At 36.1% G+C, this 13386-nt stretch overlaps 1 protein-coding gene across 1 annotated transcript in view; it reads left to right on the top strand.

The window, feature by feature from the left end:
- The window catches only part of LOC136026916 (uncharacterized), a 41828-nt gene that overhangs the window by 14607 nt on the left and 13835 nt on the right, over window positions 1-13386 (top strand). Inside the window, exon 3 of the mRNA XM_065703748.1 lies at window positions 10241-10467. Coding sequence (XP_065559820.1) covers window positions 10241-10467 — 227 coding nt within the window. The remainder of the gene's footprint in view (window positions 1-10240; window positions 10468-13386) is intronic.

The following is a 13386-nucleotide window of genomic DNA, read 5'->3' as shown; positions in this document are numbered from 1 at the left end:
ATTTGTTTTTTAGTTTTTTCAGTAAAACACAAAAAGGGCATTAGTTCAAAATCTAGTTGGCTGTATCCCACTGCCCTCTCCCAAATCAGCACCATTGCATACAATCTGAAATTCATATCATGGATGGACAGCTTAAAACTACAAAAAGGCGAATCGTGAAAAAAAATAGGGTGAAATTGTACTCCCTTTTTCTGCATTAAATTCCGCAAACCGTTGTTTATTATTATCATTACCGTATTCTGATTTTCTATTTGAATATTTAAGATAATTTTTGGGACCTATTCTTCTCGGCCAAATCTAAAAAATTATTAACGTTTTATATTTTAATTTCAAATTACTTCAGTAGATATGGTATCGATTCTAGACCATCTTAGCGTCCTTTTCGAAGTAATTCTAGACGGACGGCCATGATTTTTGGCCATAGAAACATTTTTCTAGTCATCACACTTTTCTCTTAATATTTACCTACTTAGTTTCGACCTTTCGTATTTTTTTAAACGAGAACCTTACTTTGAATCACATTTCTAGGTAATTGTAGATTAAGGGAAAAAAGGAAATATTACGTTTTGAGATTAAAAGAACAATTTTGGGGTTATACTTTCCCTCCTGAAATTGTGTCTTTGTCTAAGAGAGTTAACCTCTGTGTATAAGGTCTTATGGGTATTTATTAAATCAGTAAACGAAAAATAAAAAAAATACGAATTCTGTCCGTGTTAAAACTTCATCTCTTAGATCTTTTGAATTGAATACATTATCAACTATATTATTGTAAAAAATGCAGAACCAAGTGTAAAATTACAATATGTTGGCAAAAAAGTTTGTGCCAGTCAGTATGCGTAATCTTGTTTCAAGAGGGGGGGGGGCATTTAAAACGCAAAAGAACAAGGGGGATTGTGTTTACAAGAAATTATTCAAACCCTACATGATTTGAGATTCAAGAAGAAAGGAACTTTCCAAGCATTTATATGTGCCAGTACGTATACTTAATTTGGTTTCAATGGGGAGGGGGCACAATTTAAAGATCCCCAAAAAACAAGAGGAATTGTGTTTACAAAAAAATGTAGTGCAAATCCTACAACTTTTGAGATTCAAGAAGATGGAAGTGGCCCAAGCACTCCGGTGCTGACTTTTGCACCTGACCTGATATATTTAGTTCACTCGCTAGTCAAGTTCCATCAGTCCCCCCTAAGGTGTTTTGCGGTCTCTGCTTTCACCAGCCTGTTAATGTGACTCTAGTCAACTCCATCTTCTGCCATTCTGAAAAAGTACTGAGTGTTTAGTGACGAGTCGTATTTTTAAACCGCAGGGAATATTTTAATTATCCATAGAGCACCTGAATTTGTCATTTTGTAAAGTTTTTATTTTATTTATTTAAAAAAAAGGTTTGGATCTGTGGATGTTGTCACCTTCTCCCCTATTGTAGTTCGATGAAAGGCATAGGATTATGCATATTATGCTTGCTCTAAGGGGCATATTCACAAACTTCTGACAATTCAATTTTATTATCTTTTTAAATTGAGGGAACAGGGTTGCAAATGAAGTGTGGGTAATAAAGTTTTATTGGGGATCTTCGTCTGTAACAGTGGGTAGGGCCTTATTTTTTCAATTTGTTTTAATATTCAGGAGCACATTAATCTCTAGACTGAGCGACTGAAAAGGTTTAGTGAGAATACGCAGCGTGAATTTACTAGCCTTTGAAAATCCCAAGTATATCTCAAGTCCTAATAAATCTAGCGACATTTTGTGTCGGAGAGTTATTTCTTAGAAGTATTTCTGTTTTATTTTTCTTCTTTTTTGAACTTAGCTTAGATTTTGCATAAGCAATTTTATGAAAGTAGGGTAGATATTTAATGAAACGAAATTAAGACCAAAGTAAGCTTCTAAATCAAAACCCAAATAAGTGAAATTCAAAGTTTGCTAGTGTATCTATTGCTAGTGTATCTATCACCCCCACATCACCGTTTGTAGTTACAAATAGATTATAGCGACACACATGTGGATTGCAGACACAAACAGAGATGACATTTGGGTTTCAAACAGTTGGGTTTCAAACTTGTAACGAACTGTAATAAGGAGCGACCCGGCTCAATAGTAACCGAAACTCCGAAGAACGGAGTTTTGATATTATTATTTATTATTTTAGAAAATAGGGGAAACATCCTCTAAAAGTCATATAATCTTAACGAAAATTGCACCATCGTATTGAGTGTATCAGAGAACTCTACTGTTAAAGTTTCAAGCTCCTATCTCAAAAATGTGGGATTTTGTATTTTTTGCCAAAAGCCAGCCAGTTCACGGATGCGTGTTTATTTGTTTGTTTTTTTTGTTTTGTTTTTTTTTCTATGGGTGATCGTATCGATCCAGTCGTCCTAGAATGTTGCGAGAGGGTTCATTCTAACGGAGATTAAAAGTTATAGTGCCCTTTTTAATTGACCAAAATTGAGATAGCCATTTGGGATGTCTTTGGGGGCGAATTAATCCCCCACAGTCCCCGGAGGAGTGGCTGTAAGTTACAAACTTTGATCATTGTTTACATATAGTAATGGTTATTATGAAGTGTACAGACCTTTTCAGAGGGACTTGTTTGTGTTGGGGTGGGAGTGGATTGAGGGAGGGGGTTACGTGGGAGGATTTTTCAATGGAGGAATTTATTACCAGGTAAGAGAATTTCCAGGAAGGGGCGCAGGGTTTTCTAGCATTATTTAAAGAAAGAGAAACTAAATATTTTTTTTCTTCCGGAAGTAATGTTTGATTTTGGCTCTCCACAGATGAATAATTAAAACAAAATTTGCATATTTATTAGAGCGGGGAAGGAGGCCTAGTTGCCCTCCGATTTCTTGGCTACTTAAAAAGGCAACTAGAACTTTTAATATTTTACGAATGTTTTTATTAGTAAAAGATATACGTAACTGACAAATTAGCTTACGTAACGAACTTCTGTATTCTCATGTTTTTATTACGTACATGAGAGGGTTCACGCCCTCGTCAGTACCTCGCTCTTTACACTAAAGCTTAAATTTTGTCCCAATTTCTTAAGAATGACCCCTGAATCACAAAAGCCGTAGAATAAATAGTTGAAATTACTAAAAATACTTTAGCGTAAAGAGCGGGTTATTAGGAGGAGGTGAGCCCATCATATGCGTAATAATTTCTGTTCGTTTTAAGTTTTAATGCTTCTCCTTACTTTCAGTTGAAAAAACTTCTAATATTTATTTTTTCATTGTTTTTTTAAAAATAATGTTAGAAAATCCTGCGCTCCCTCCATGAAAATTTTCTTCCCCCATGATAAATTCCTCCAAGGAAAGTTCCCTCAACATATCTCCCTCTTCTCACCCCCCCCCCCAACCTAAAAATTCCCCTGAAAACGTCTGTGCACTTCTAAATAACCATTACTATATGTAAGCACTGGTCAAAGTTTGTAAATTGTAGCCCCTCCCACGGGGACTGTGGGGGAGTAAGTCGTCCCCAAAGACATAGTTATAAGTTTTTCGAGTAGGCCTACGGTGATTAAAATGGCTATCTCAGAATTTGGATCCGGTGGTTTTGGGAAATTAATTGGCTTGGGAGGGGGCCTAGGTGCCGTCCAATTTTTTGGTCACTTAAAAAGGGCACTAGAACTTTTCATTTCCGTTAGAATGAGCCCTCTCGCAAGATTCTAGGACCACTTGGTCGATAGGACCACCCCTGGGAAAAAAAAACAACAAATAAACACGCATCCGTGATCTGTATTCTGGCAAAAAAATGCGAAATTCCACATTTTTATAGATAGGAGCTTGAAACTTCTACAATAAGGTTCTCTGATTAAGATTGTATGACCTTTAAGGGGTGTTTTCCCCTATTTTTAAAAATGAGGCAAATTTTCTCAGGCCCGTAACTTTTTATGGGTACAACTAATCTTGATGAAACTTATATATCTAAAATCAGAATTAAAATGCGATTCTTTTGATGCTACTATTGGTATCAAAATTCCATTTTTGAGAGTTTCGGTTACTATTGAGCCGGGTCGCTCCTTACAATAGTTCGTTACCACGAATTGTTTGATAGGTACTAAGCTTGATACTTTTGACTTTCTATTTTAAGGTTTTTGAAAATATCTTGTGGAAATATCGAATCATTATTTGTAATAACTGCAAAGTTTCGTTTTTCTGGCCTTCCTACTAACGTTATATAACTCGTTGCGTTCGAACCTGTAAGATAATCACGTAGCGAGTGGATTTTATCTAACAAAAAAAACAACTAATTTTTAATTTTTTAGTTATTTTTTAGTTTGAATTGAAACATTAAAATTGTTGCTCAGGCACCGTAAATATTTTTGCAGTTTATATAATAACCTTAGCAATTCTGAACTGAACTTACAAAATCTTCAATTTTTTTTCATGTCTTAAAAAGACATTGCTTATACTTCTAAGAAAAGAAGTTCGGTAATGGTGCTTTTCTAACAGCGATTTCTTCCAAGCTTCTAATTTTACGTTTTCTTTTTAAGGTCTTCGAATTCTTGTATACCCTTGTAAATATATCCGTGTAAATATATACAAATAGTTTTGCAATTACTAGTATTTTGCTCATTACGTAATTTAATGTCTTTTCATACTGAAGTCTGTTCAAAGATAATTGATTATTACAGCGATTTCTAACAACGATTACTGCTAAGCTTCAAGCTTTAGGTTTTCTTTTTTTAAGGTTTGAAATTGTTGCAATCCCTTGTCGAAATATGTGAAAATTTTTTTTGCAATTAATTTTTTTTTGCCCTTTAAATTATTTAATATGAACTTATTTTTAGATAGAACTCTTCAATTTTCTCACACAGGTGTGACAAGTTTGACAACGTCATTGCAATACTGATGTATATAAAAATGATGTCACTAGTATAAATATATATATTTCCAAAATTAAGGCTCTTAATGAATTTTCTCTAATTTCTCAAGTATTTATATGTTGATGAAGATTATCACACTGGAATTTTGAAAAACATGGCATCCGGACTCAAAATTCTTTAGCACTAGAGAGACGTCTTGGACATATTGAATATACGGACGTTTCAAAAAAGAGGAGCAGATCCAGGGGGGCGATTTTATGTGAAGAGCCCAGTTTTTTTTTGGTACTCCCCCAAACATTAGCATTGTATTCGCCCCTATCAAAATTTCATAGTGGTCAACGTATTGCGTGACAGTGGAGGGGCTAGATTTAGCATGATATAATTTTTATTTGGTTATGACCAATGGTTTACAGATTTTCTTCTCATCTCGGACAGAAAGTCTCAAACAAGCTAATGTTATCGTATCAGCATTATTCCAATTAAGACATGGAAACAATAATTTTTCATTGTCAAGATACAAAAAAGTCTTGTTTTGTTCTTCCTAGTAACTGAATGGAAAACACATCTTGGGAATGTGCATATTAAGAACCTGCTAACCGCGAAACTGATACGACCCCGACAGAAAGTATAAGAGGGATTCTAAAGCTTTGGTAATAGAACTTATTCCGCTTGAATTTATCATAAATTTCTGAAATATTGCTGCCCGGGTTGTTTTGAAGAGGGACTCTGACTGGATGGTTTTGGTGGAGTATGTGATCCTAGTTCAAGCATGTGCACAGGAATTTATTTTGTGGGGAGGCGAAAAGACTGGGAGATGAAAACTAAAGGAATAGATGGGTCAAGTAATTGATTTGCTAGACCAAGTTTATACAGGCTCTCTCACTCCATAAACGATTTAGCTGGGGTATTTTGGCATTAAGAGTCAAAGTATAGGAAACGTGATTCTTCATGCTTATTCAAGGGGGGCAGGGAGAGAGTCTTGGAACTTTGCCATGGTGAGCTCGAATTTTTTTTTCATGGGAATTTTCTCTCTCAGTATATATTTTTGATTGAGGGTATGCCTCTCCTTCGAGGTGAAGCCTCTTTATGGGGCTTAGTTCAAATAAAAATTTCTCTTTTTAATGTAGATGAATGTTGGCAGATATAGCGAAAAATATGTATTGTTGTATATGATATTACTTTTCACTTATGGCACTTTTAAGCTTCTTTGCACCAAAAACACAGTCCACTGTTGTCAATTGTCATGTGTTCCTCGGTTATTAATGCATAATTCTTCATTTTCTCAAGCCCCCCTCCTCATGTCTTACATGTCAAAAATATATTTAACCGTAGAAACTGTACGTGTCTCATATAACAGAAATACCATTGCACACATATAATCATGGTGTTTATGATTGCCCATAGCAGGGAGGGTGCAGTGAAATGTCTGATAGGGCAGGTTGACTCCCTTGGACAATTTGAAACTTTTTCGTTTAGAATATATGATGGCAATTCCTCCCCCCCCCCCTACCAAAATATAATTTTGTACGCTTATGTATCACACTGGTTATGCATTATCAGCTCTGAAAAAAGGAGAGGGGTTATAACCATAGGGGTTGATGGCGTTGTTTTAAACTGCTTCTGCCTTTAAATTTCTTAGCGATAAACAGGTGTCTGAAATTCCTATGGAGTAATCACATTAAATGTGACTGATTTGACTGCGACTTCATATACTTCGAGAGGTTGCCTACGTTCCACCACCTGGTGTATATCCCAGAGCGCTATGTGCACCGCAAAGCTCCGCCATTCTTAGCACAATCCCCGCAGCTCTTGGCACCCTTTTATCACTCTTGCCCCACGCAACCTGGTGTACATGAGTCGGTTACCCCTCGATACACTTTCTGCGTGGTCAGTTTCTTGTACAACCGGTCTCCAGAACATATTTTTATGATAGAATCCACCTGCGATAGTTAGTTTTTTGCTCCTTAAAAGCAATTAACTTGGCGTATGTTTAGGATCCACTGCACGTATTCTTGCTGCGTTTAGTAGACATCTTAACGGACGGTCGTGATTTGAAATTTGACAAGATACGTGAAATCTCGTTATGTGTTTCAACACCTGTTCATATTTAATCAAGTAGATTATTGAATAAGGCAGGCTTCATCGAATCTGTTTTACATGACTAGAAAGAGTCAAATTATTAATTTAGCTGAGGACTCATATATTTAAAACCAATAAAACATACAAATCAAATTTAAAAATTATCCCAACTTCGACGAAGAGTGGTTCTGATAGGTATTGATAAAAGTGGTAGTAGAAATTCGTATTATTTTCGGAGGAAAAACGGTATTAAATGATATTCGGGAAAATTTCAGACTGGTTTTTGCTTCTTTTTTTCTTTTTTTTTGTGTATCTGTGGTACTGTCACCCTTAACATGTATAGAGAGGAAGAAGGTGGCTGCGGATATATGCCTTAAATCTTCGGAATATAGTGAATATCCCCTACGATACTGTCCATACAATTTGCTCTTTTTACGCTTTTCATAATTAGCCTAGGAAAATTGTGAAAAAATGGGGTCAATCTCAAACAAATTGCTATACAAATTTTTATTTCACTGCCCGACCCGAAACTATGTGCTGATTCCAAACCCGAAAAGTTTGCCGCTCTAGCTCTTTCACAATCTGAGTTTTTTTTTAGGTTGAATTTGTGGTTGAGGTAAAAATGTTGAGTAAATACCAGCAAATGTAATTAGATATGTCGTCTCTACGCTCTTTTTTTGTTGATGAGCATGAAACTAAATGATTAAAGTCAAAAGAATTGTTTGGGGCTTAAAGCTTTGAGGGAGAATGAGATGGGGGAGAAAAAAGGGTCAACCTTTTTTGAGAAAAAAGGGTCAACAACCTCAAACAGATTGAATTTCAAACAAATTCAACCTCACCCCTAAAAATATGTGCCGATTCTGATTCCGAAATCATAGCTGCTGTAGATATTTCACTAATCTGAGTTTTTATGGCACTTGGTATTAACCAAGTGACATATAGCAGTCGCCAATTCTGTCGGTCTGTCTGTCTGTCCCGGTTTTGCTACTTTAGGCACTTCCAGGTAAGCTAGGACGATGAAATTTGGCAAGCGTATCAGGGACCGCACCAGATTAAATTAGAAATAGTCGTTTTCCCGATTTGACCATCTGGGGGGGAGTGGGGGCCCGGTTAATTCGCAAAAAATAGAAAAAATGAAGTATTTTTAACTTATCAGCGGGTATTTGGATCTTAATGAAATTTCATGTTTGGAATGATATTGTGTCTTAGAGCTCTTATTTTAAATCCCGACCGGATCTGATGACATTGGGGGGAGTCGGAGGGGGAAAACCTAAAGTCCCGGTTTTGCTACTTTAGGCACTTCCAGGTAAGCTAGGACGATGAAATTTGGCAAGCGTATCAGGGACCGGACCAGATTAAATTAGAAATAGTCGTTTTCCCGATTTGACCATCTGGGGGGGGGGGGGGGGGTAGGGGCCGGTTAATTCGGAAAAATAGAAAAAATGAAGTATTTTTAACTTATGAGTGGGTGATTGGATCTTAATGAAATTTGATGTTTGGAATGATATTGTGTCTCAGAGCTCTTATTTTAAATCCCGACTGGGTCTGATGACATTGGGGGGAGTTGGAGGGGGGAAACCTAAAATCTTGGAAAACACTTAGAGTAGAGGGATCGGGATGAAACTTGATGGGAAAAATAAGCGCAAGTCCTAGATACATGATTGACATAATTTGAACTTATTTGTTCTCTTTGGGGTAGTTGGGGGGGGGAGTAAGTCTTAAAAATTAGAAAAATGAGGTATTTTCAACTTGCGAACGGGTGATCGGATCTCAATGAAATTTGATGTTTAGAAGGATATCGTGTCTTAGAGCTCTTATTTTAAATCCCGACCAGATCTTGTGATGGGGGCGGGGAGTTGGGAGGGGGAACCTAAAACTTGGAAAACACTTAGAGTGGAGGGATCGGGATGAAACATGGTGGGAAAAATAAACACAAGTCCTAGATAGATGATTGACATAAACGGAACGGATCCGCTCTCTTTTGGGTAGTTGGGGGGGGGGGGTTAATTCTGAAAAATTAGAAAAAATGAGGTATTTTTAACTTACGAATGGGTGATTGGATCTCCATGAAATTTGATTTTTAGAAGGATATCGTGGCTCAAAGCTCTTATTTTAAATCCTGAACGGATCTGGTGACATTGGGAGAAGTTTGGGGTGGGGAGACCTAAAATGATGGGAAACCCTTAGATTGGAAGGATTGGGATGAAACTTGGTTGGAAAAATAAGCAAAAGTCTTGCATACGTAATTTACATAATTTGAACGGATCCGCTCAATTGCGGGGGGGGGGGGGGTAATTCTGAAAAATAAGAAAAATAACGTATTTTTAACTTACGAATGAGTGATCGGATCTTCATGAAACTTCATATTTAGAAGGACATCGTAACTCTGATATCTTATTTTAAATCTCAACCGGATCAAACGTAATTGGGGGGGGGGGTCAGTTGGGGGGACCGGAAATCTTAGAAAATACTTAAAGCGGTGAGATCAGGATGAAACTGGATGGGAAGAATAGAAACCTGTCTAAGATACGTGACTGACATAACTGGACCGGATCTGCTCTCTTTGGTGGAATTGGGAGGGGGGAGGTAATTTTGAAAATTGAGGTATTTGTAACTTACGAAAGGGTGACCAGATCTTAATGAAATTTGATATTTAGAAGGATCTTGTGCTATAAAGTTTAACTATAGGTTCTGACCTTCTCACAAGTGCCAAATGAGCTCTTGGCTCTTCCGACCTCGTACCATATGAGCTCTCGGCTCTTCCGACCTCGTCCAAATGAGCTCTTGGCTCTTCCGACCTCGTACCATATGAGCTCTCGGCTCTTCCGACCTCGTCACAAGTGCCATATGAGCTCTTAGCTCTTGTCCTTCTGAAAAAGTTCTGACTAATCTGATTAGATATGTCATTTCTACGCTTTTTTTTGCTGATGTACATGAAACTAAATGTTTAAAAGAATTTTAAAAGTCAAAAGAATTGTTTTGTGCTTAAAGCTTGGCAAAGCTATTTAAAAATTTGTTCTTCAAGGAGACCATCCTTGGAAGACCATCGTCTTCCAAGGTTTCCGGCACCAACTGTTTCGCAGTTTAGAACAGCTTGTTGCTTTTCAAGTGCCGCAAGCGTCGAACACTTGCCCTTGCAATTACAGTAAAACGCGGAGAAAAGGGAAGGCGGTCCTAGTGATCTATCTGAATGCACAGGTCGTAATTATCATTTCCGCACAATCTAGCCATACTCCAATGGATCCAGTCGACACTCAACATTTTTCCACGCTTGTACAAACATTCTGTTTATCTTTAGTATAACTGATGGTCTTTCATCTCGTATTCATCGTATGCTTTTTCCAGATTTTACATCTGCCATATGCGCAACAGGAAGAAAACATCCCTGGACCTTTGGGCCATATACAAGCCACCGGGTTCGGTACCATCTTTTTTGGCTCAACTGCAACCATGGGCTGCATCCCAGTTAGGAAGATCCAAGAAAATGAGTGTACAGACATCATTAGCAAAAATGACCTAGAATCAAACAAGGACATTTATAGAGTTGCGGCCAAGAAAGCTGTTCCTTATAGGTTAGAACTATGGTTTTTTCCTTTCCTTTCTGATGTTTGACTTGCTTTACAGCTCTGTCGTCTAACATTCTTAATACTTTCCAAGTTAATTGCCAAAACTAATTGCTAAGCTTGCTCAGAGGGGTGAATAACGGAGTAATATTTGCTTGATCAATCTTCGTTCCAGCTTTAAATTGGCTGCTGATACTCCCTTTGGGAACAACATAGCAAGTGATTTTCTCAACTGTATCAAAAGGGTGAAAATGTCAGATACAACCTTCTGGCGTAAGATAAAAAAAAAAAAGTGATAAGAAAGTGTAAGATAAAAAATGTTTCGGCTATGCAAATATCATCGGGGTTTTCAACTTTTTGTTCCACGATTGTTCATCCAAAAATATGTCCATCTTGAAATATCAAAAACTAGAGGTTATATTTTTACCTGTTTTATTATTGACCAAAAGATGCTTTGTAAACCTTTTTCAAAGCGTCCAATTAGTATCAAATGTAATGAAAACGAAAAAAAAGCCATACAAGACACTCATAAAAAATGACTTAATTTGAAAGCACAAAACTCTTACTTTTGGGAAAATCCTTTACTTACGACATCTCTATCGATAGCATAACTGGAAGAGGCTAAGGTCTTGATTGCTAAGAAACTTTTTTTTATTGTATGAAAATTTAAGAAGATTTTGTTTCTGTCTTATAAGTCAAATTTGCCACAATAGTATGCTAAATCTAAAAGATATTTTTCGATAAAATTATCCCTAGGAAACTGCATTTCAAAATCTAAAGGGACACACGACCCTCTCCCCAATGATGTTATTATCAGTATCGATAGTATAACTGAAAGATGCTAAGGAATTGATTGCTTAGAAAGTCTTTTTTATTCTATGAAAATTTAAGAAGATTTCGTTTCTGTCTTATAAGTCAAATTTGCCACAATATTATCCTGAATCTAAGCCTATTTTTATGAATAAATAAACCCAATTTAATCATTTCCGGTCGTTTAACATTTTGGCATTAATTCCAAGGGGTATAGAAACTTGTCTAAACAGGAAAAGACAAGTTATTCAAGTAAAAACTAGGTCATTGGTCATCACTTGAATTTTTGTGGGAGTCAGTGTATAGCCCAGGGATATATTTTTCGAAGCTATGTATCAAACAGTTCGTGGTAACGAACTTTAGTAAGGAGCGACCCGGCTCAATAGTAACCAAAACTCTAAAAAATGGAATTTTGATATCAATAGCTACATCAAAAGAATCGCATTTTAATGAAAGCCATTTAATAGCCAAAAAAAAATAAGAAAAAGAAAATAAGAAAGCCATTTAGGCAAAAAAAAATGCAAATTTGGTTTTAATTATTCCTCTGCGGAGAGCCAAAATCAAAACATGCATTGATTCAAAAACGTTCAGAAATTAAATAAAAAAAACAAGTTTTTTTAACTGAAAGTAAGGAGCGACATTAAAACTTAAAACGAACAGAAATTACTTCGTATATGAAAGTTTTTTACTGTTTTAAAAAGTAGAGTTGAGAGAAAGTGCCAAACCTTAGCGTAAAGAGTAGGACGTTGATGAGGAAGCAGCCCCTTTCATATACGAAGTAATTTCTGTTCGTTTTAAGTTTTAATGTCGATCCTTACTTTTAGTTAAAAAACTTGTTTTTTTATTCAATTTTATTAATACATTTATATTTTTTTAAATAAATTTAATTATATGTTTTGAAGAGTTATTCTATTTTACTCAATGATAATAGCTGCATTTAAAAACTATAATAATAATTATAATAATTTATTTGTTACCCGCTTGTTTTGACAAATTAAGCGGAGTAAAAACATTAAGGAAAGAAAAACGAAATAACACAAACAATACAATTAGTACAGTCTAATCAAAGGGTGGTAAGGGCCCAAGCGTTGAGAGGCCTCAGCACCTAATCTAGCATAGAGTTTTTTATAAACGAAAATAATATCAGTGGCACAAAACTTTCTGATAATCTTCTGATTTCTATAAGAACGCGGCAGATACAATAAATATTTACAATAACGAAAATACATAACTCTTATGCCCTGCAAATCTTGATTATTAAACAACGGGCGCAAACCGGAAAGAAACAATATAGAATGATCGCAATGTGTAGAATAAAGTCTGGATAAAGCCTTTCGTGAAAATCTGCCTCGGTTCGGGACAATTTTCGCGTACCCTTTTTAAGCTTACTTTTAATATCATTTACCCCACAGGATCGAAAAGCCGATAAAGATGAACAAATATTAATACCAAGCCACCGAATCGAAGAAACGAGCTTAACGGAAAAATAACCACAATCAAGATCACTACTTTGATGCTTAGCATTAAAAACTAAATATTCACATTTTTCAGTATTAAGTTTGAGGCCGATTTCCTCAAAGACTTAGAAACAAGCTGGGTCGACTTAATTAGGCTAGATTTAGTGCGGCTGATCAAAAGTAAATCATCTGCATATGCAATGTACGAAAGATTGGTTAGGCCTAAAAAACATGATGGATTAATACGTGGCAAAACAGAATAAAGACAAGCATTAAAAAGATAAGGGGATAAGGCTCCTCCTTGCCTAAGACCAGAACGGATGGGGATATTACCAACGTAGGTGTCACCTGACTTGAGTCGAACATATGAATTAGCATACCAAAAACGAAGAGTTGATATAATAGACACATTTGCACCAAGTTGGATTAAAGAATACCAAAGTTGGCTATGACAAATTGAATCAAAAGCTTTTGAAACATCGAGTGCACAAAAATGAACCTCAAAACCATTTTTATGCGCTTCAAGTAATAGCGAAACTATAGCACGATGAGCATGTTGGCATCCTATATACGGCTTAAAGCCAAACTGATTAGACATATAATCTACATTAGACAGGAGATCAGGGAGCAAAACATATTCAAATACTTTACTTAAAGTACA

This window comes from Artemia franciscana, chromosome 5, assembly GCF_032884065.1.
Source record: "Artemia franciscana chromosome 5, ASM3288406v1, whole genome shotgun sequence".
In the NCBI taxonomy this organism is placed as follows: domain Eukaryota; kingdom Metazoa; phylum Arthropoda; class Branchiopoda; order Anostraca; family Artemiidae; genus Artemia; species Artemia franciscana.
Note: the sequence above shows the minus strand (reverse complement) of the source record. Positions and strands in the feature narration are given on the sequence as shown.